General features: G+C 48.4%; 1 protein-coding gene across 1 annotated transcript in view; it reads right to left on the minus strand.

The window, feature by feature from the left end:
- Positions 1-23426, minus strand: part of BCR (BCR activator of RhoGEF and GTPase) — a 77793-nt gene that overhangs the window by 31509 nt on the left and 22858 nt on the right. Inside the window, exons 4-15 of the mRNA XM_029572019.1 lie at positions 15497-15682; positions 14687-14794; positions 14254-14314; positions 13900-13952; positions 13669-13809; positions 13374-13492; positions 13132-13300; positions 12846-12965; positions 12545-12620; positions 11736-11840; positions 11489-11563; positions 11293-11390 (exon numbers count right to left, since the gene is read on the minus strand). Of these exons, the coding sequence (XP_029427879.1) occupies positions 11293-11390; positions 11489-11563; positions 11736-11840; positions 12545-12620; positions 12846-12965; positions 13132-13300; positions 13374-13492; positions 13669-13809; positions 13900-13952; positions 14254-14314; positions 14687-14794; positions 15497-15682 (1311 nt within the window). The remainder of the gene's footprint in view (positions 1-11292; positions 11391-11488; positions 11564-11735; positions 11841-12544; positions 12621-12845; positions 12966-13131; positions 13301-13373; positions 13493-13668; positions 13810-13899; positions 13953-14253; positions 14315-14686; positions 14795-15496; positions 15683-23426) is intronic.

Here is a 23426-nt window from a genome sequence, read left to right on the forward strand (position 1 = left end):
CCTCACCCCCCACCCTTCTCCCCTACCATCCCTGGGAGCTCCTGCAAAGGTAGTATGAACAAATAACATAAGAGAAAATCAAACATAAAAGGAAATCATATCTTCTTCTGTTGTTGTTGCCATGTTAGGTATAAAGACCAGGTACGCTGAAAGGCCCCTATTTGTTTCCGACGGTGCGCCGTAATCTTACTAAGGGTACAAACCTTTGCCACCCGTGACTGAACCTGCAATAATGTAGGTACACCCTGAGACTTCCAGTGTAAAGCTATCTCACATCGAGCAGAGGTGACCACCAATCTAACAAAACGCTGTAAGGCCGTGTCGAGCTGTGGATAGTCTGAGTTAAGCAGGGCAACTATGGGGGTTAGAGTAATAGAAACATGCAATATGTCTGAAAGCCACACAGCCAGTCCCTGCCAAAACTGGGAAACAGCAACACACTCCCACCACATATGATAAAAGGAACCTCGCTCCCCACAACCCCTCCAGCACCGATCCGAGGCCGTGGAATAAATTTTATGGAGTTTAGCGGGGGTATAATGCCACCGATAAAGGAGTTTGAAACTATTTTCCAAGTAGGAGGCTGAGATAAGACCCTTACACCCCACTGTAAAGATAGTGTCCCAAAAGTCGTCACCCTGCGGGGACCCCAGATCAGCCTCCCAGGCGGACAGGTATGTTGGGCGCGTTCCCATACCCTGAAGGAGCAGCTTATAAATTTTGGACATTAAGTGCTGTACTTTGTCAGCCGCTCGGCAGAAATTCTCAAAGAGACCAATTGGCTGGAGTAAATCCTGGGAAATATGGGTCGCTCTTGCGTAACTCATTAGTTGGAGGTAGCGATAGAAATCCCCCTGAGGTAAGTCATGCCGGGCCTGGAGAGTGGAGAACGTCACCCACGAGGAGTGCTCCCAGAAGTGACTATAATTATAAAGACCCTTAGCCAACCAATCTGCAAAGACCTGCGGAGCTGTACCCCCCAAGAATGACCCAGAGTGAAAGGGGGAAAAAAGGACCGACCCCACCTTGGACCCCACCACCTGAGGCTTCCATTTATACCAAAGGTGTAAGGTACACTGAACCGTGTCCGGTAGGCCTTCCAATTTGGGCCCAGAGCTAGGAGGTTGCCAGAGGATATTAGTCAGCAGGTGTGGCCCGATAAGTTCCTGCTCCAGAATCGCCCAAGGTTTGCGGGCGGTGGTTCTGTGCCAATCAACAACAGCTCGTAATTGAGCCGCAACATAATACCGTAATAAGTTAGGCACTGCAAGGCCCCCCCGCACCCGAGGTTGAAACAATACTTTCTGGGCCACCCTGGGGTGCTTCCCCTGCCACAGGAATTTCATAATCCTGCGTTGCCACTTGAGAAGCAGTGCAGGTGGTATGACACAAGGAATGGTCTGGAAAAGGTATCCAATCCGGGGCAGGATGTTCATTTTAAAAGTAGCAATTCGTCCCAGCCACGAAATGTGGTATCGATTCCACTCCTCCATTTCCCTGTACAATTTAGCGAGAAGAGGTGGATAGTTAAGCCTAAAAACATCAGAATGAGCCCCTATATATATACCTAGGTATTTAATTTTCTCCTTTGCCCATTTAAAAGCAAAACGGGCTTTCAGATCCCGTGCCTGGTCCTCCGGTAACGTAATATTAAGGATTTCGGTTTTGTCCCAATTAATGGAGTAGCCAGACACTTGACTGAAGGTTTTAATAATCTCTACCACGGCTGGCAACGATTGCTGAGGGTCCGCAAGGGTCAGAATGACATCATCAGCAAACATCGCCAACTTGGAGGAATATGACCCCACACTAATGCCCATCACGTCCCTCGACAACCGGATCCGTTGGGCCAAAGGTTCTATAAATAGGGCAAATAGTAATGGAGAGAGCGGGCAACCTTGGCGGGTGCCCCGCTCAACAATAAAGAACGGGGAATAGCCCCCATTTACCTTAATGCAGGCCCTCGGTTTATCATATAATTTCTGAATCCAGGTAATGAAAAAAGGCCCAAAACCCATGGTATGCAAGACTTGAAATAAAAAAGGCCAGTGAACCAAATCAAAGGCCTTTTCCGCATCCATAGCCATAAAAAGAAAGGGGATATGATGGCGCTTAACCCACCAGAGGGAATCCAACAACTTCCGCACATTATCGGACGCCATGCGACCAGGGATAAAACCGGCCTGATCCGGGTGAATGAGTTGTGCTACATAACCGTTAAGCCTGTTAGCCAGAATTTTAGCCAGAAGCTTGAGGTCTATGTTCAGCAATGAGATGGGCCTATAAGAGCCACACTTGGTAGGGTCCCGTCCCGGCTTTGCAATGATCGTTATACCCGCCACATTAGAATTAGGATTCAAAACCCCCTCGTGTCGCAAGGCATTAAACATGGCCGTAAGTGGGGTAAGTAAATCACCGGCAAAGCATTGATAAAACCGGGCAGTAAACCCATCCAGCCCCGGGGACTTGCCAGCCTTAAGTTGCTTAATGGCAAATAACACCTCAGATTCTGAGATATCCTTGTCTAGCGTATCCCTGGCGGACTCTGATAACTGGGATAAGGGAGTGTCCTGTAAAAAGGATTGTATGTCCCTGAACTCTATAGAGTGGTTATGGGAATACAGTGCAGAATAAAATTGTAAAAAGCAGTCACGGATCGCATCATTGGAGGTAAGTGGTGCACCATGAGCACCTACAATTTTAGTAATAGTGTTTTGTAAGCGTTTGGCTCTCAACTTATGCGCAAGCAACTTCCCCGCTTTATTGCCCCCTTCAAAGTATACTTGTTCCGTTTGCTCCAGCTCATGCGCAACTTTGGCCGCATCCAGCGCCCCAAGTTGCGATCGGTAGTCAGCTAAGGCCAAACGGAGCACTTCAGTGGGGGTTTGCTTGTGGCGCTGTTCTAAGTCCAATAATTTGGCAGTCAGGAGCGAACGTTCCCGCTGGGTCTCCTTTTTAACCCAAGAGGCCCGAGCTATAAAAGTCCCCCTAAGCACTGCTTTTAAACAGTCCCAGTAAGTGATGGGCGAGATGTCAGGGTGAAGGTTATGAGAACTGTAATCTGTAAGTACCCGCCGACATTGATCCACAAAGGAGTCACTGTCAAGTAAGCTATCGTTTAGGCGCCAAAAGCGTTGGCCTTTGTCATAATTAGGGAAAGTCAGCTCAGCCCACACCGGAGCATGATCGGACCACGTGATCGACTCTATAACCCCTTTGCGCACATTTTGGATCACTCCCCTATCCACAAAAACATAGTCTATCCTAGTGTATAGGTTATGGGGGTTCGAGAAAAAAGTATAATCCCTCTGGGTGGAATGCAAAAAGCGCCACACATCTACCAGCTGAAAGTGGTCCAAAAAAGCAAGGAGGCTATTGCGGTCTCTTTTCAAAGTAGAACATCGCCCCCCCGAGGAATCAAGACCAGGGTCTAAGGGCAGATTGCAATCTCCCATCACCATCAAGTGACCCACTTTTTTCAAGAGGACCAGCTTCACCAGCGCATCATAAAATTTGGCTTGGTGAACATTGGGGGCATATACGTTAAGCAATGTATACGAGACCCCAGCAATATTAAGGACCAGCAATAAATATCTACCCAAAGGGTCAGCAACACTATCAAGCAATTCAAAAGCAAAGTCCTTGTGAAATAGAATCCCCACACCTGCATATTTAGCAGCTTTAGAGCTAGCCGCCCAATACTGATGCGGGTAAAGGGCAGAGCTCATTAAATGCTCATAGCGCCGCTTTAAATGTGTCTCCTGGAGACAAGCAATCGCAATATCAGCACGCTGCAGATCTTTATATAGTAATTTACGCTTACGGTGCGTATTCAGTCCCTTAACATTAAAGGACTGTACCTTAAAGGTAGCCATCCGGACAAGTGATGGTGCATTTCAAGTGCCCCAGCATATATAGAGCAGACAGAGATAAGAGCAGGAGAGGTCCCCCCATGAAACAAGAGACAACTAAACATAGTACCAAGCAGCACGTAGCCCTCAGTGAGCCGGGCAGTAAACAACAAGGCAATGCACTCCCAGAGAGGAGATCCCCACTATTCCCCATTCCCCCCCCTCCCCCCCTCCCAAAGGAACCACAATCATCTCTTGGGTCCCCCATCATCTAGGGGTGAGTGAAGACAGCTTCCCAGGTGCCGTCCCACCCGGCAGCATCAGCATATTATCAAACATATAACCAGTAACCAAACCCTCCACGTCCGGTGCGGCTTAACAAGAAACAGTGTCAAAGCCTTCAGAGCCAAAGCAGCCAGATCATGTAGGGGCTCTGTTCGCGATATCTGGATCCGGGGTGCGTCGCAGTCTCTTTCCCCCCTTTCCCATCCGCTGCCAGCGAGGTTCCTCCCTGCGGTCGGCACGTGGCGAGGAAGATGGCGGCAAATCCGTCACAGTATAGCCAAGGTCCTTCAAGATGCCCGCCGCTTCATGCACGGATTGTGCCTTGTGCGTTGTACCTTGCACAGTAAAGCTGAGGCCAAAGGGGAAGAGCCAGCGGTACCAGATGTTTTCTTTAATCAAAACAGCAGTAATAGGTTTCATAGCCTGGCGTTTCTTCATAGTAGTCGGGGAAACATCAGCATAGACTTGCACATCATGTCCCTGCAGCTGCACCTTCCCCCTCTGGCGCGCCAGGGCCAGGATCTTCTCTTTCACAGGGAAATCATGAAAGCAAGCGATCACATCCTTGGGTTGATTAGGAGCTCTCTGACCCTGGACCCTGTGAGCCCGTTCCAGCTTGACCACTAGAGACCCTCCAGAGCCTGCAGCATTTTGGTTTGCATCTTGCTGTAATAAATCAGTGCAAAGCTCTGTAATAACTTGCACACAGTTAGCAAAGTCAGAGGTCTCAGGAATGCCCCGAAAGCGCAGATTAGCCCTCCTATTCCTGTTTTCTAAATCTTCCAGTTTGGAGGAGAGTTGCTGAATTTCACTAGCCATTTCCTTATGGCTATTCTGCAGCGAGCTCATTTTATCTGCCTGAGATTCAGTGAGGGTTTCATACTCAAAAAGCCTCCTCCCCATTTCACACAGTTCCTCCTTCATTTCACCCACCGTTTCACGGATCTCAGATTTAAAAGAATTGAGATCGTGGCTGAGCTCCCCAAACCAAGCCTTAAACTCACCCCGAGTAGGGATTTCCGAATCGGGGAGTGCCGGTGCTGCAGCTGAGGCCTCAGAGATCGCTTCTCCCGTCACGGCGGCCATTTTGTTTTTTTCAGGAGAATTTTCCCGGGCCGATTTCTGGTAGGAAAACTTGCAAAAGTCGGGTTTGGGGGCCCGATTCGCCATCAGCAGCCTTCGGGGGTGAGCTTGGTGTTGGAGCCGCGTCAAAAGGTGGAGGGATGGCTACGATATTATCTGGATGCTATCCGGCATAGCCAGGAGCTCCAGGCTAGGCTGCCACTCGAGCCGCTGACGTCATCAGCCCCCCAGAAACACCATTTTCAAGGTTAATAAACGCAAGGAAAGACTGTGCAGCAGCCAAATGGAGGGCCCTGCCAAAAATTCTAATAGATTAAGGGTGGCCGGAGGTGCTTCACCCCTTTCAAAAAAACAGGCCACGTCCAGATGAGCCGACAGGTGTGTTCTGTTCACTTCACCTCTGAAACAGGAGAGTCACTACCTGGATCTTCAAGGAGTTAAGGGTCAAACCTTTATTCAAGCCATCCTGCAAAAATTCCAGAATTAGTGGGATTTTGACTTCCCGAGGGGGACACACCGCGTTCCTTGCACCAGGCCTCAAATATTCTCCAGACCTACACATACGCTAGGGAGGTAGAGATCCTCCGAGCATAGAGTAAGGAGGAAATTACTGCCGCAGAATATCCGCGCTTCATCAGATGAGCCCTCTCAAGGGCCAGACCGTAAGACAGAATAGAGTCTGATCCTCGTGAAGGACCGGTCCCCGCTGTAGCAAGTCCCTGTATGCTGGGAGGCACAAGGTGGTCTCTGCCAGGAGTTTCCGTATACCATGGACGCCTGGGCAAATCTGGAGCTACTAGTAGGACTAATCCCCGTGGTGCTCGATTCTGAAAATGACCCTGCCCCTTCCAGCCAGGTCTGAACGAGAGCGTCGATCCCCAGGGACAACTGATCTCTTCTGCAACTGAAGAATTGGGGGAACCTTCGCATTGTGAGATACAAGCCAGTAGGTCGATGGACGTGAGACCCCAGCGATCTACTATCAGCTGAAAGGCTTTGGCCGACAACACCCATTCTCCTGGATCCAGGCTCTCCCTGTTTAGAAAGTCTGCTCTGACGTTGTCTTTTCCTGCGATGCGGGAGGCTGAGATCTGAAGATGTACTTCTGCCCATTCCATAAGGAGATCTCTCTCTGACACTTGCTGGCTCTTGGTTCCACCCTGGCGGTTGATGTAGACTACCATCGTTGCATTGTCCGACTTTACACAGACCGCTTGACCCTGGAGGTCTGTGGCTGAATTGTAGACATGCCAATCTGACTGCCCGGGCTTCCAGGCAGTTAATGTTTCAGAGGGCCTCTTCCTCGGTCCAAAGTCCCTGGGCCATCCGTTCCTGACAGTGAGCTCTCCACTCCTGGTGGCTCGTGTCTGTTGAGAACCAGCCAGTTCGGAGAGGACAGGGGTACACCCCTGCTCAGATGAGCTTCCTGTAACCACCACTGGAGCAGAGAGCATACTCCCATCGGCAAGTGGAGGCAAAATGAATAGTTTTAAGACCGCAGGTTCCAACATGACAGTAGTGAGCATTGACGTGGTCGCATGTGTGCCCTCGCCCACGGCACTACCTCCAGGGTTGCCTCCATCAAACCGAGAACTTGGAGAAGGCTCCACCCAGTCAAGCGTATCGTGGTCATCAATTGATGCACTTGGGACTCAACTTCCTTATCTGTGTTGTTGGAAGACCTTGCCCTGTGTCGAACCAGACTCCCAAATATTCCAAGGACTGGGAGGGCTTGAGACTGCTTTTGTCCAGGTTTACGACCCAACTGAGTTCTTGAAGCAAGGTCACCGAGAGACTCTTCCATGGACTTGGCCTGGATCAACCCAGTTGTCCAGGTATGGGCGCTCCAGGATTCCCTCATTTCTCAATGCTGCCGCTACGGCCACCATAATCTTGGAAAATGTTCTGGGGGCAGTGACTAAGCCAAAGGGCAGAGCCCGGAACTGATAATGGCGACCCAGTACCACAAAGCGTAGGAAACTGTGTTCTTGATGGATTGGATTATGTAGGTAGGCCTCGGAAAGGTCCAGGGAGGTTAAGAACTCTCCCGATTGTATGGCTATCATCACAGAACGTAAGATTTCCATGTGGAAATGATTCACTCGCAGATGTCTGTTGACACTCTTGAGGTTCAGGATGGGGTGAAAGGAACCTTCCCTTCTTGGGTACGATGAAATAGATGGAATAACGCCCCATATTGTCCTGGGGTGCATGATACCGGGATTATAGCCCTCATCCTGAGGAGCCTTAACAGGGTAGTCTCCACTGCCTGCTTCTTGTGCTGGGAGTGGCAAAGAGACATGAATCTGTCCTGAGGAGTGCTGTGAAATTCCAGCGCATATCCTTCTCGTATAACCTCCAGTACCCATTTGCCCAAAGTGATCTCGACCCACCTCTGGTAGAAAGGGGATTGACTGTCCCTCATCTCCTCGTTTTGAGGGTGGGTTGGCAAATTTTTATTGGGGGATTCGGGGCTAACTTGAACCCCGAGTCTGCCCCTCTCTTGGGCTGTCAACTACGAAAGGACTGAAACCTCCCAAAGGGCCAAGACTTTTGAAATGTCAAGTTTCTGTAGGGGCGAAAGCATTGGGAGCCCCTGGATCAACCCCTCATAGGTGAAGGGTGTTCTAACTGCTTTCTTATCTTCTGGTAGCTGGGGAACTGGAGATTCGCCCCATTTACTGGCTAGCTTTTCCAATTTGCTTCCGAAAAGGATTTGCCCTTAGAGGTTGCGTCTGCTGAACAATTCCGCAGCCATAGCTGTCTTCTGGTCGCAAGAGGGGCCACTTCTTTGGCTGAAGAACGGACTAGATCCGAGCGTGCTTCAGTTAAAAAGGCAGAGGCGAGTTCCATAACTGCTCTGAATTCACCCCAGAGTCATCCACCTCCTGAGAAATGAATAGGCATGAAGAAGCTAAAGGGCACAACCAGAAGCAATCATTAGGATCATTGCTACTGCGTCAAAGGCCTGTTTAAGGATTGACTCCATCTGTCTATCGTGCGCATCCTTTAAGGCTACTCCTCCCTCCACTGGGAGCACATCCATTTTAGGGAAACATGAACACACTCTCACTGCCGGATCCACTGGGTATAGAGCTTATATCACTTGTCCCCCTTTAAAACTTGCTTCTGGGGTATCCCATTCCAGTTCAATCCACTCCTGGATGGCTTCCAGTTCTGGAAATAGCAGGAGGCTTTCCACAGAGAAATGAGAATGGGGTTCTTCTTTGGTTCCGTCAGAATCCACCCCAAGAACTCCCAGCATCTTCAGGGTCTGAGAAACCAGGGCCAGCAATTCGTTTCTATGGAAAAACCGTAACAGTCTGATACAGTTCTAAACCGGGGGAATTTCCCCATCTTCCAAGGAATCTGTATCCTCCTCTTCGTCCATGCTGTCTGGGTCCCTGCCAGGAATAACCCTTGGTGAGTCGAGGCATGCCTTGAGGTCTGCCAATAGAACTGGGAGAAGGAGGGCTTACTAGCTGATGTTCCATCCGGACAGGGGCAAGTGAAGTAGCAGACTGCGCCTGTACGAAGGCTTAAAGGCCCTGGAAAAATTCCACCCACGAGAAGGCAGCCGGGTCCATGCCTAGCCCAGGAAGTACTGGGGTAGGTACCACTGAATTTCCCTTTCCCATTGATGACCCAGTCCCAGGGGCACTCAGATCCAGGGTACTTGCTGTTAAGGCTGTGGCTAACCCATCCTCTGAATGGGAGGAACCGGGCTTAGCAAAGTCCGGGGAGGCCAACTCTCCGTGGGCTTCCTCACAATCCCAATATGTTGGAATACAGGTCAGACTGTAAAGCCCTAATATGACAAGCAGCACAGTGAGAAAGGTACTGAAGTTTGACTGCCAGAGCCACTGGCGATGGTAACTGTGTTCGGAAGGAAGGCTCGTGCTTAAAAGTTTTTATGTGCACAGATTTCGGGTGCCTAGGCGGGACGCGTTGAGGCGCACGCACAGCCCGTGTGCACGACTTTAACTTACACTGCGCTTAGTAGGTTGTTCACGACAGACATTCTATGCAACAACTGATGCCCTTGGGACATCAACTTCCTTATCCACATGGATAATACGGCACAAAGATGCACGCAAGATGTGCCGACCAAACAAAGTGGGGCATAGCCCACTTGCGGGTCATTCAACCCACTTGGAAGCCCATTTTCCCTTACCACAATGGGACCAGGAATGTTGTCTGTATGATGCGCTGAGCTAGGAGACAGCAGGAAGTCTTACCAAAACCCCTCTAAATGTCTCTGAATCAGGAGATTAAAAAAAAAAATGTTCTTATCTGGGTTCAGCACTTACCAGCTGAGCACAGAGACAGTCTCCGGCTGTGGGAGGAGAGAGCTTTTGGCCGTTGCCGTCACCTCCACACTCTGCTTCCTGCACCAGTTGCTTTTCAGCTGCTTAAGCGGCAAAGTCCAACCTGGGAACTGGCTACCGAACCAAGGAACACCTCTGAGGGATCTCAGAAATCACCTCAGGAATTCTCAACTAGAAGACGAACCTTTAGTTATCACCACAGGAGAGTGGGGCTCAATTTTTTTCTCCAATTTAAATATAGAATTTCTCCTTCCAAAAAGTACAACAATCTCCATAAGGAGAGGTACGTCCACCATCTGCTGGCGTCTGAGAAATACTGAAGGGCTGAGGTCACTGCCGGGGTGTATCGAGGGTGACGTCAGCTTTGAAACCTGACTCCGTCACCATCTGCTGGCAGGGGAGCACAACCCATTGGTCCTGAGTCCATCTGGCTACACGCGGGCTTCACCTTCAGAAAGCCACGCATTAACTGAATTATAATATAGTAAACCTCTCATACCAAAACAGCACTAACTGCCAGAACTTAAAACAGAAGCAACCCTATGAAAAAGCAACAATGCAAATATTACATCAGGCCATAAAAACATCAAAACCCCTCCCTATTAGGAAAAAAGAACAAGCCAAGCTCCTATACATCCCTACATAGAAGCAACATGCTAGCAGAAATCCTCACCTCATTCAGAATAGACAGACCATAAAATATAATTAAAACATGCATTCAAACTGAACTGGAAATCACAGGCCAGACTCTGTATGCAGTACAACAATGGAAAACAATTCTAAAAATAAATAAATACATACCCCCCCCTCAAAAAAAAATCAAAGTATATAAATCAATAGTAAAACCACATCAATACAACATCCAATAATTAAAATATCATACAAATTAATTTCCAAAACTCCAATAAAATATCAATTAGACAAAGACAAAAAACCCCCCAAAATGCAGCACCACTGCCTCTTCCAGGCCTGTGTGAATGGGAAAGATGCCACAGTGGCCCCACCCCAGAATCGTGGCACTCTAAGCACTTGCCTATTCTGCCTACTGTGACCTTTAGTCTCAGGTACAAAGTCACAGAAAACAATGGCTTGTAAGGGACAAATTGGTCCATCCAGTCTGCCCAGTTGAATTTCTTCTTCTCTGTTATCTATCACTTTGAGTTATTTATATAAATTTCCATACTTAAAACACCAGCTTCCCACAAATCTTCTATTAGACTTATCCTTCTCTTCCTAACTCTGCCCTTTCTGTCCCAGACAGGTTTAAATTCTAATACAGTGCTAACCTTCAAAACCTTTGCTTTCCCCTTGGATTGTTAGAAGACCAGAGTTAATCTCACATCCAGGCCACCTCCCAAATCTTATAATAAATTATAGTGAAGCTGTTTCTGAAACATCTGGCCACCCCATGCTCATTAATGTTAGCATTGGGACCATGCCTTTCTTGAAAGCTTATTATAAACTCATCCTGCTGTAGCTCCTCTCCCTCTCCAGCCAATGCTCGGGCATGTGACCTCTCGACCTGCCTCATTTCAGTTCTTTTGCCCCTCAGGGTTGTGGAGGAGGAGTGTACACAATCTGGTCACTGAAGGTTGGATAAACGACATAGGGGAGCTAGTACTGGTCTAGGCAATGTAAGAGAAACAAAGGTTTTAACTGGGCAGACTGCATGAACCAGCTGGTCTTCATCTGCCATCATTTACTGATTTCGTTGGTTGTATAACGTGTTAACAAAAAGCACTTACCTCGTTCCAGTTGGGATCAGATGTGTCCCTATACACTCGTGTTTTGGCTTTATTCACAAAATAGCCAAAGGAATCCACCTCCAGGGTGCAGTATAGATCTGCAGGTCAAAGAGGGGGAGATATTGACCACACCACAGCAGAAATGAGAGCCCACCGTCACCCATCCCTCCCAAGGACCCCTCTATCTGAAACTTACTTGCACTCTGCCGGAATCCAGAGGCTGAATGGACAATGACATTCAGGAAGCCGTACAGTCCAGGGGATTCATCATCTGTGGAAAAGCAGAGAGGGCATATCAAGTTACCTTATGCAGCTGGAAAAGCATCCAGCTCCAGCATAAACTAACTCTGGAGGGGCAAGAAAAGTTCAGAATCTAAGACCACTGGTCTTGGAAGAAGTGCGATGTGCTCTTAGCTACTCTACAGATGTGGGAATGCTCCTACCTTCTTTATTGATAGTCAGTGGGATGTGATGCACTGTCTGCAGCTTAACGCATGAGTTTGTGAGCATCTGCAGCTCTAAAGAAGTTAGTGAAAAACTTTTAAAGCCTGTAAAGGAAGTCAAGAAAATAAAGTGAGCACTGCACCAAATGCTGAGTTTCCCATCCTCAGCACCATCTTCTTTAGAATGTAAAATAGCACAGGGAATAAAAGGCAACGAAAAAAACCCAAACACAATGAAAGGGGAAAGAGGCGAAATGCAGCAAGCTGACGTGCATCAGAAAGGATGGGGAGGATGCAATGGAGACTCAAGGCACAGGAGAGAGCTTACGCAATGCCATCTCTACATCTCTCTCAGGTACCATATCAGAATTAAAACACACTAGGTGGTAAATATTATCATGGCATAACAAGACTACAGAAGCTCGACACAAACAGCATGCCAGTGTCCAACCAAGGAGGGAGCAGAATTCACAACATAAGAAATTGCCATGCTGGGTCAGACCAAGGGTCCATTAAGCCCAGCATCCTGTTTCCAACAGAGGCCAAACCAGGCCACAAGAACCTGGCAATTACCCAAACACTAAGAAGATCCCATGCTACTGATGCAATTAATAGCAGTGGCTATTCCCCAAGTAAACTTGATGAATAGCCGTTAATGGACTTCTCCAAGAACTTCTCCAAACCTTTTTTGAACCAACTGTTTAAGTGGCAAGAAGTGCTCAGCCAGCCATGTCATGGACCAAAGCCCCAAACAGCAAGCAGTGGCCACACAGCCAAAGAGCAGCTCCCTCAGCACCTGAAACGCTCACATTTCTTCTGCTGTTCCCGGATGTTCTCTCTCCACTCAGCCCGCTCATAGTCTGACGAGATAAGGAAGGTGTAGCTCTGCAGACAGACAGAACAATGTCAGGCCTCCCCCAAAGTTAAAAGACACAAGCACAGGACACACTGGGGAGAATGAGACAGGTGTTAATCTGCTATGGAACAGATTTTGTTGAAAGCCAAGTGATAGCCATGCACTGACGTTCTTGTTAAACTAAGGAAAATGCACATACATGTGAGAAAAATTAGACATGTCATCGGGAAATGCCGCCCGCCCAGGTCTCTCACCTTGCCATTACGGTTCTGGAATTTGAATGCCATGTTAGGAGACATCAGCAGGAGCAGGGACTCTTGCTCAGATAGCTTCTTTTTCATCCTCTCGATCACCTTACTGCCCTTGTTAGCTCGCTGTGAAAGAGAAATAAGGCTCATGGTGCTAGAAAAAGAAAGCACGCTTAAAGACTTACTCCCTGTACTATCCTATCCTATTGTCATGGGGAGACGATTTTACACCCCTGCCATCCAGTTTGCTTTGTCCCTGTTGTAGGGAAGAGGTCTACCCTGTCCTCTCTACCTTTTCCCGCTGGATGTCGCTCTTCAGCTGGGAGATCTTCATCTTCATGGCCTCCAGCTCCTCTTCTGGCACCACTGGAATGTTGGGAATTGCTTCCACTTCGTCCAGCGTCTGGAAGCTGAGATCCGAGAGTGGAATATACCATTTGCAATCATATTGCTGGCTCTTCCTGCAAAGGAAGAAGAGAGTGAGCGAGATGGGATGAGGATGGAAAGGGTAGAGTATGTGGAAGAAATCCTTACCCTATCAGCTTTTTCAGCTTGGCACACAGACACAGGTCTGTGAAGAGAAAGACGTGCCGCAGCTTCCGGGCTCCTTCCACCAGCTCCACCATAAAGCTGTCCTTCAGGAGCTGCCGGTGCTGTGGGAAGAGCAGAGCAGATACAAGCAGGGTAAGGGCAGCAAACAGACTGAAGACACCTCCTCCACCTCATTCCAAGGTCAGAAGGGTCCCTAGATCAATTTTCCACAAGACTCAAGCAGTCAGAATGACTGCCCATCTCACAAGGCTCAAACATGCCCATCCAGCAGAGTTACCTCTCCTTTCTTCACGGTCATGGACTGCCTGCGAGGAGTGATCTCTTCATTGATACTGGATAAGAAGTTCTGGGAGATGCGCAGAGCATCCTGCAGCAGGGGGTGGTCTGGATGACCTGCTGGGGTATGTTTCAGCAGATCCTATCAACCCCAAAACAGAGAGGCATAGTGAGTGAGAGGGGGGCCATCTCCCACCCATTATATGGGGTAAACATCATCTCATCTACTCACATGAAGCACCAGTGTACTGCGCGTCACTCGATCCACAGGCTTGTACAGCAGAGCTTTGAAGAGAACACAAGACAAGACAAGCTGAGCAACCACAGCGTGACTTGTGTGCAGCTGCACACACACAATCAGATAATCACTGAAGGTGGAGATTGTCGATCACTTGTTTTTCTTTTTATGACATTTTGCAGCAGTGACCTCCCTCCCTCTTCCACTGCCTCAGAGGTGAAATGTTATACACAAGATGTAAAGTAGCAGAGCTCAGGTCGACATGCCCACCCCCATAATCCCCCACTGGATTCTGATCCTATTATTGGTAACAAAAGCCACGACACAAAGTACAAAACGGGTCCTCACTCTCCAGCGAGTTCTTTGTCGTCTGCTCTTTTGAATCCTTTGTGCTTCTGGCCTTCAGATTCTGGAAGACAAAAATAGAACAAAGATTAAAGGGAAACACCTAAGTCAGGAGCAAAAAGAATATAACTCCCTCAATTTTCTAATCATTACCACTCTGCACATCTTTTGGTATGTGATAAAGAGGTGTTCAGGCCAAGTGACCTCCACAACACAAGTGATTCTAGCTCAGCTGTCAATCTGTGGACGTATATGGAGAGCATATACTGTGTAGCTGCCTAGAACAGATGTTGTAAGGGTGGTATATAGAAGTTTTTAAATAGTATATTTTACATGTACATGTTACATATTGCGTAACATACAATACACACATACCTTGCATATTACACAAGCCTGCGTGGCACATGCCTGCCCAAGACGTGCAGAGAATAGTTACCTCGGAAATTTCAGCAAACTGTGCATTGGCCTGGCAGCACTTCTCTGCCGTTTCTATTGCAACCTCATAGTTATCCACGAATGCTCGGTACACTCCTAGCTGGCTGGCCTGGAGTCATGGAGCCAAAAGAAATAAGTAAAGCAGAAAGTTTACTAAACAGCTGTCATAAGCCTCCAAAGCTTCTCCAATACTAATGCACTGTCAAGATAGGCAGCTGCAGATGGATGCTGGTTTCACATTGGAGCGGTACCCAGCATCTCAAAGGACACTACAAAGAGTAAGGTTTCATTTAAACAAGCTCGGTCATATCCTGGAGTCAGGATACAGACAACCAAATACTCCAAACTCCACCACAGCCAACACTGCTGCACCATTCCCTACAGCGCCAATGACTGCAGAAGCTGCAAGCTCCCCCACAGCCAGTGCTTCTATAACATTGGCTGCAGCTCCCCCTGTGGAAAGAGAAAGTGTACAAAGTTGTGAGCTTTCCACTATCAATGTTTGCTATGTCTTTTTCCTTGCTATTTCTAAACCACTTTATAGGCAGCAGTGACATCAGCCAGAAACGCCTAAAAAGAAGAGGAACAGGTCACGCTAGAGTTCCTTCGTGGCCTGTTTCTTGAGCAGTCAACTATGATAGTACATTCCAACATTCACATGGGAAGCCACCAAATTTTACAGTTTAACATGTCAGGGAAAAGAAAAATGCAGCCATGTCTGGGGGGATAAGTCGGCAGCAATTTCTGAAGTCCAGCAAGGATGGAAGTTTCCAAAAAGGTAAAGACAGAATTGTTATACAAGTACACGCACCAGCTTCTGAAAGAGATCTCCCACTCGCTGCTGGTGACTCCACTGCTGTACACGGGGCAAGAGCCTGTCATAGAAGTCCTTGTGGATCTCATACAGTTCAGGTACTTTGAAAAAGATAGTTTCAATTTGCTGACAGGTCAACACAGGTTGGGAGGTGGTGGCAGCTGCCTTCAGAGGCTTCATAGGCTAAATGTGGGAGGAAGAAAGCCAAATCAGCAGACAATACAGAAGGGGTACACTCGCTGGGGGACGAGGATTCACATTCAGTAGAGGTGCGCTCGCCAGGGGCAAGACATTCGCTTACAGTGGGAGTGTGCTCACGGGGGAGGGGGGAATTTACATACAGCAAGGTATGCATATACAGTAGAGGTGCACTTTCCAGGAGCAGGGTATTCGCATACAGTGGGAATGCGCTTGCCAAGTGAAGAGGATTCATATACAGTTGGAGTGCACTCGCCGGGGGATTAACATACAACAGAGGTGCACTCGCCAGGGGCAGGATATTCATATACAGTGAGTGTGCGCTTGCTATGGGGAGAGGATTAACACACAGTGGGAGCATGCTTGCCAGGGGAGAGGATTCACATTCAGCGGAGGTCTGCTCGCCAGGGGCAGGATTCACAGAGCAGGTGCACTTAAACCCACAATTCATTTTCAAGGGAAGAAGAAAAATGCAAGTGACCCCATAATGAATGCAAAAAATTTGTCATGCTCTACTTTTAAAAAAAAACAAAACAAAACATTTTTATCCTGCCAATTCAGAATTGGGTCTGTCTCCTGTAGAACTCATGAGTTCTCACACTCTAGGACCTGTCGAAATTAAGCCATATGGATATCTCAAGCTCTGCTTTAGCCCTGGTCTAGAAGCTTCTACAGCTTCCTAAGAATGATATCGCAATCATTTTTGCGGAATAGTGATCACAAGGGATCATTTCCATGGCCAATTTATTCATTGTGAATTTAGTGATGACAAAGAACACTCGAAGTAGCTTAAAGTACAATTCTTTAAATACCAACCAGCTAAACAAAAGCTAAACACAAAAATGTTCCCAGGAAGCAGAGAAACAGAAGATCTTGGCTGTATGAATGCTCAAATCCTGAACTCTGCCCACAAATAAATATTCTAAAATGGAGACTGGCACTAGTTAGTGCATAACAAGATTCAATGTCCTGCAGACTGCAGGACCCACGCTGTAGTTACATGATGTTAGGAGTTACCACCCAGGAAAGAGATCTGGGTGTCATAGTGGACAATACACTCAAATATTCGGCTCGGTGTGCTGCAGCCATCAGAAAACAATGTTAGCAATTATTAGGGGAAAAATGGCATATAAAATGGAGGATCTGTATCGCCTCTGTCACTCCATGGTGAGAATGCACCTTGAGTGCAATTCTTTGTTGCTACATCTCAAAAAAAGATATAGTTGCACTGGAGAAAATACACAGAAGGGCAACCAAATAATAAAGGGCATGGAACAGCTCCCCTATGAGGAAAGGCTAAAGAGGTTAGGGCTGTTCAACTTGGAGAAAAGACAGCTGATGGGGGATATGATAGAGGTCTACAAAATCATGAGGATTAGAATGGGTAAATGTGAATTTGTTATTTACTCTTAGATAATACAAGGATTAGGGAGCACAACATGAAGTTAGCAAGTAGAACATTTAAAAGAAATGAGAACATTCTTTTACATCCAACGCACAATTAAGCTCTGCAATTAATTGCCAGATGATATGGTTAAGGCAGTTAGCATAACTGGGTTTAAATAAAGGTTTGGACAAATTCCTGGAGCAAAAGTCCATAAACCATTATTAAGATGGAGTTTCACAGATCCACTTCTTATCCCTGGGATAATCAGCTTGGAATCTATCTACTCCTTAGGATCCTGCCAGGTACTTGTACCTTGGTTGACCACTGTAGAAAACAGGATACTGGGCTTGATGGACCCTCCGTCTAACCCAGTATAGGAAAATTGGTTCTTACCTGCTAATTTTCATTCCTGGAATACCACAGATCAGACCAGACAAGTGGGTTTTGCATCCCTTCCAGCAGATGGAGGCAGAGAATAAAAACCTGATACTGCTACTTAACCAAGAGTGCCACCTGCAGTCCCTCAGTATTCACCTGTACCCAGGTCAAGACGACTACTTCCCCAAACTCCAAGGATTTCTCCCTCTAGAGTGAGCCGAGGAATAAGTTGGAACCCCCAACAAAACTGAACCCTCAAATAAGGGTAATGAAAAAACTTTCCAATCTCCAAATAGCTTAAACTATGTACAATCTTGTTTAAATCCTGCATCACCAACATCTAAAAGGGGACGGGAGACTGGACTGATCTGTGGTACTCCAGGAATAAAAATTAGCAGGAAAGAACCAATTTTCCTTTCCTGTTCATACCCTAGATCAGTCCAGACAAGTGGGATTTACCAAGCCCTTCTACACTGGGTGGCACCCGAAAGACCTGCACGCAACCTCCCCCCAAAAAAACCAAACTGCCTCTTCTGGCGCACAAACATCCAGACCATAATGTTTGGTAAAGGTGTATAACAAAGACCATATCAACGCTTGACAAACCTCCTGCGGTGATACCAGCAGCCAATCCCACCCAAGAGGTTGTTGGCCTCCTAGTAGAATGCACATGCAACCCCCTCCAGAATCGGCTCTAGCGTGGTCTCAGATCCATCAACATGGCCATAGATGGGCCCCTGAGGTTAGGACATCGGTTGACTGTTTTCCGCCAGGGCCCAATATTTTTGGGTCAGGCCGCTCACTTCTGTCTCACGGCTACGCTTCTGAGAGGAGACAAGTGAGATGGAAGGGATATTCCAAAGTGGTTATTTCCACTGTACCTTTATGTAGGCTTGAAGGCCTTGAAAAACTTCCTCCCAAGAGAAGGCTGCTAGGTCCATGCCTAGCCCAGGAGGTAGGCACCACTGGATTTCCCTCTCCCATGAAAGATCCAGCCCCAGGATTACTCAGCCCCAGGGTACTTCCAGGTTAAGGCTGTGGCTGACTCATCCTCAGAGTGGGAGGATCCGGGCTTAGTAAAGACTGGGGAGGCCAACTTTCCCTGGGCTTCCTCACAGTGCTGACATAAGTAAGAATCAAGGTCTGACTATGTAGCCCTAATATGACAGGCAGCACAGAGAGAATGGCACTTATGTTTCTTTGCTGCCAGAGCCATTGGGAACGGTAACAGCATGTTCAGCTGGCTTGCGCTTAAAATTTTATGCGCACAGATTTTAGGCACCTATGCAGGCCGCGGCGAGGCACACGCACAGTCCTTGCTCTCGGCTTTACCTCAATTCTGCACCTAGAGGTATGCGCACTACAATGTGCGGGACTTTACACGCACAGTGCGTGCGCAGAATCAGCCCACAACGCTTTTATGCTGTAAGTTTTGTGCTGTGGGGAAGGAACCGGTAATGGTCAGTAAAACGAGAGGAATCCCCTGAAGCAGGCGAGCTGTGCCGGGGAGGGTGGAATTTTAGCAGTCACACACACATATTGGTTGATAGCACTGCCTGTCAGGCAGTTGATTTGGATATTTACGGGACAAGTTCACACAACGGTGCGGAGAGGTTGTCATGAACTTGGCAAGATAAGTAAAAAAATTATTAAAAATTGACATATATAATAAAAAGAATACATTAGTGAAATTGGTAAATGAAGTTACTATTCTAGTGCTATTGCCATCATGAAAGAGGTTGTAGCCCTGTACAGGGCAAGAGCCTAAGCGATTGAGCACACAGTCTGATACCAATTTCTGAAGGTGAAAAATAAACAGATGAAATGTTAAGACATAATTAATCCTCACATATTGTGTATGTTTGATAGACTCTGATTTACGCCATTAAGGTGGATTTCCGTCGAGATTGAAGAAGAGTAGTAATCACCGGTTCCGGATATCCTCCTGACATTAAACACTTTCTTTCAAAAGCCATGCTGCTAGACAAAAGCGATCTGCTTGATCGGAAAATACGGGAACCTGACGTAGTAGACCTGGAAGATAACTGAATCGTAACGGCCCCTCAACCGCCAGGTTTATCAGATCTGCGAACCAAGGACGGTGTGGCCACTCAGGGGCCATTAACACTACCTCTCCTGATGTGTCTCTATTCACCGCAAGATCTTGCCCACTAGAGGCCAAGGAGGGAATACATATAGCAGAACTCCCCGAGGCCAGGGAAGGACCAGAGAATCTACACCCTCGGCGCCGTAGTCCCTGCATCTGCTGAAGAACAGAGAAGCCTTTGCACTGTGACGCGTCGCCATCAGATCGACCAGAGGACAGCCCCATTTCATCGAAGGCCCGTCCACACCTCAAAATCACCAACGGCAACCCATTGGCCCGAGATAGATCAACTCTCTCTCCAGGCAATTACGCTTACATGCCTGCAACGCTCGCAGACGCCCCACACAGCTGACAGAGACCCATCGGGGGTCAGGAACCCAGATCTGGCTCATCCCGACAACACACACTCGATGCTGCCAGCACGGACCTATTGGGGTCCCAAGCCTGACAGGGCCCTGCATAGCCTCACCACCAGAAGCCCTTGGAACAAAACCCCTCGCCCCTCCCCCCTAGAAAGTAATACCCACACACCCGCCGCACACATCTGCGCACCGACAAGACCAAGAGGCAGGCATCTCGTGCCTAAGAAGCTTGACCAAGGGGCTTACCCAAGGGAACTGCCTATTAGCACACCCCTTTAAGCTGCACACAAATTCTAAACTTAACTCAAACTAATCTAATCCCAAGAGAGCTAAGAGAGCAAAGACCGTCAACTTGCACCTACTCAACAAAATGACGACGACCCACGAGACCTCAAAATTCACGTTAATGAGAAAATGAAACCTGGTACATATAATCATCAATGACTCTCTAAAATACTTGATATGCCTCACTTTCATATTCATAAACGCTCAATCCATCACTAAAAAAAATCAGGCTAAACACAGACATGCTGCAAGATCAAAAACCAGATTTCATTGCGATCATCGAAACCTGGCTAAAGAATACAGACAGTGTAATAACAAACCAACTAGCCAATAGCACATATAACATTCTCAATTCCCAGGAAAAATCACAATTGCTGAATTTGAGATTGTAGCTTGCGTACTCTCTCGGTCATCAGAAAGACTCTGCCTTTGCTGGTGTCGAACACCCCCAGATACTCCAGGGTTTGGGATGGAACTAGGTTGCTCTTGGCTAGATTCACCACCCAGCCTAACGACCGCAAGGTCTGAAGTAGCGCTTGCACTGCTGTATGGCAACTGGCCTCCGACTTCGTCTGAATGAGCCAATCGTCCAGATAGGGATGGACGCAGACACCCTACTGTGGTAACACCGCCACCACGACCACCATAACCTTGGTAAAGATACGTGGTGCTGTGGCCAATCCGAACGGGAGCGCCTGAAACTGGAAGTGCTGCCCCAAAACCATAAACCTCAGGTAGTGCTGATGGTGCTGGGCAATGGGAATGTGAAGATAGGCCTCCGTCAGATCCAACGAAGCCAGGAACTCCTGAGTGTGTACTGCTGCTATTACTGAGCGTAACGTTTCCATCCATTCAACGTCGCGTTCACTCGCTTCAAATCTAGAATAGGGCGAAAGCTCCCTCCTTCTTTGGAACCACAAAGTAAATCGAATATCACCCCGTTCAAAGCTCGTCCGGAGGCACTGGAATCACTGCCCCCAAAAGCTGCATTGGGAGAGTAGGAACAGATCACGTACGGGTTGAGCAAATTCTAAGGCATAACCGTCTCTTATTACACTGAGTACCCACTGATCCTGGGTGATCTTAGCCCACTCCTCGTAAAACCACGCCAGCCGACCTCCTATAAAAGGAATGGCGGAGTGGGCCGGCTGCCTTTCATTGTGCTGATTTGGGGCCAGAGGAACCAGTATTGCTGGGGGCTCTGAAGGGCCGACGACCCCCTCGAAAGGACTGCCCCCAGGACTGACCTCAAGGCGAAAAGGTTCTGACGTCGCCGCAGGGCATGGTTGTCTAAATCTTCAAGTGTCCCGAAAACGCGGCCGAGGGGGAAAACTCAGTCTGCTCAGAGGCCTGTCTTCTGGTAAGCGAGGCACCTTAGTGTCTGCTAATTGCTTCACGATCTGATCCAACTCCTCACCAAATAGGAGACAACCCTTAAATGGCAAAGACGCAGCAGGGTCTTAGATGAAATGTCAGTGGACCAGTTACAAAGCCAAAGCAGGCACCTTGCTATCACTGCAGCCCCCATAATACGGGAAGATGTCCGAACCACATCATACAATGCATCTGCTACAAAAGCAATAGCCGCTTCCAGCCGGTCTGCCTGAGCCGCTTGCGAACCCCCAAGCGTCAGATCCTCCTGGGAACGCTGAACCCAGCGTAAACACGCCTGCTGCATAAGACTGGAACAAATAGCCACACGGAGACGCAAAGCAGAACCTCAAAAATCCTTTTGAGATGAATTTCCAGCTTGCGATCCTGAACATCCTTTAGAGCTGCTGCTCCTGTAACCGGAATGGTTGTTTTCTTCGTGACAGCGGATACCGCGGCATCCACCTTAGGAAGGGCAAATAACTCCAGGGTCTGTTCTGGCAAGGCATACAGCTTGGCCATGGCCCTACCGACCTTCAGGCCTGCGTCCGGATTACTCAACTCCTGATCTACCAACATCTGAACGGAATCATGATATGGAAACCCGGCAGTGGGATGTCTCATGCCCTCCAAAACCGGGTCTGCACAGTCCTTACGCGGGTCCACAGATGGAGGCTGGAGACCCAACTCCTCCAGAACTTGGGGAATGAGTGACGCCAGTTCCTCCCTGTGGAATAACCGTAGGATCTTTGGGTCATCTCCCTCCGCTGTCGGCCCTGGATCAAGATCATCACCTTGGCCGGCGTCCACCATGTCCGGGTCCGCCAGACGAGTATCAGAGAGCAAAGCCCCCGGGCCAGAGGTATTGTCCTGTGGAGCTGCAGTGGGCAAGCGCAGAACCCTAGCGGGCGCAGTACCTATCTGCGCTGCACCCTGCCTGCCCTGACCCAAGCCAGAGTCAGGGCGTGATCTATCCAGAGATAAAGCAGGCTCTGGGAGCAAAGGAGGAGGGAGCTGAGTCCCCCCTGCCAGGCACAAACCCCTCATATTGTGCCAAAAAGGCCTTGTGCATAAGAATCACAAACTCCAGTGAAAAAGCAGCCGGGGCCCACCCACTGTCCGGAAAGGAGCCCTCCCCCGGGGTTCTGCTGAGCTCTCCTGTCCCTCACTAGGACCTGGAAGCACCGGGGAAAGAATCAGGGGCAGATTCCCAGAGCCCGAAAACGAGGGCCCGACCGCCGCAGGCCCCAAAATGGCCACCGTTCCCACGGGCATCTGACCACGGACTAAACTGCTCGAAGCTGCAGGGGAAGGAGACAAAACTACTCTCCCCCGCTTGGCAGGCACCAGGAGCTCTGAAGGACCCTCTCCTCTTGAAACACAGGCAGCACACAAACCTCTGTGATTTAGCCATGCGGGAGTCGCTCCATACGTGCAACAAGCCATCCTCCTCACCATCAGCGGCCCGGGAAAGAGGAAATAAAAAAAAAAAAAAAAAGTTGAAAAAAAAATTACCAAAACCGAAAAAACCACCTAGTCGAAAACTGCACGCCGGGGGAGGGGGGGGGGGAAGAGCGGACCCCTACCTGTTCCTACTCTGCTGACTTTTCTTTTTTTTTTCCCACTTCACTGCTCTAACAGCAGCCTCACTACAAGCTCCTTCTCCCAGCACTGAAAAGAGCTGTCCAGCTCAATTCAGCAAGTAAATTAAACTAGGAGAGAAAAGTGAGGAAAAAAAAAAGACAAATTAAGAGCCAACACATGAAAGGGAGGGATCTGGACCACCAGATGTGCACCTCACGCTTACCTGGGAAGTGGGCGTACAAAGGGCCGCCGACC

The sequence above is a fragment of the Rhinatrema bivittatum genome, chromosome 11 (genome assembly GCF_901001135.1).
Source record: "Rhinatrema bivittatum chromosome 11, aRhiBiv1.1, whole genome shotgun sequence".
In the NCBI taxonomy this organism is placed as follows: domain Eukaryota; kingdom Metazoa; phylum Chordata; class Amphibia; order Gymnophiona; family Rhinatrematidae; genus Rhinatrema; species Rhinatrema bivittatum.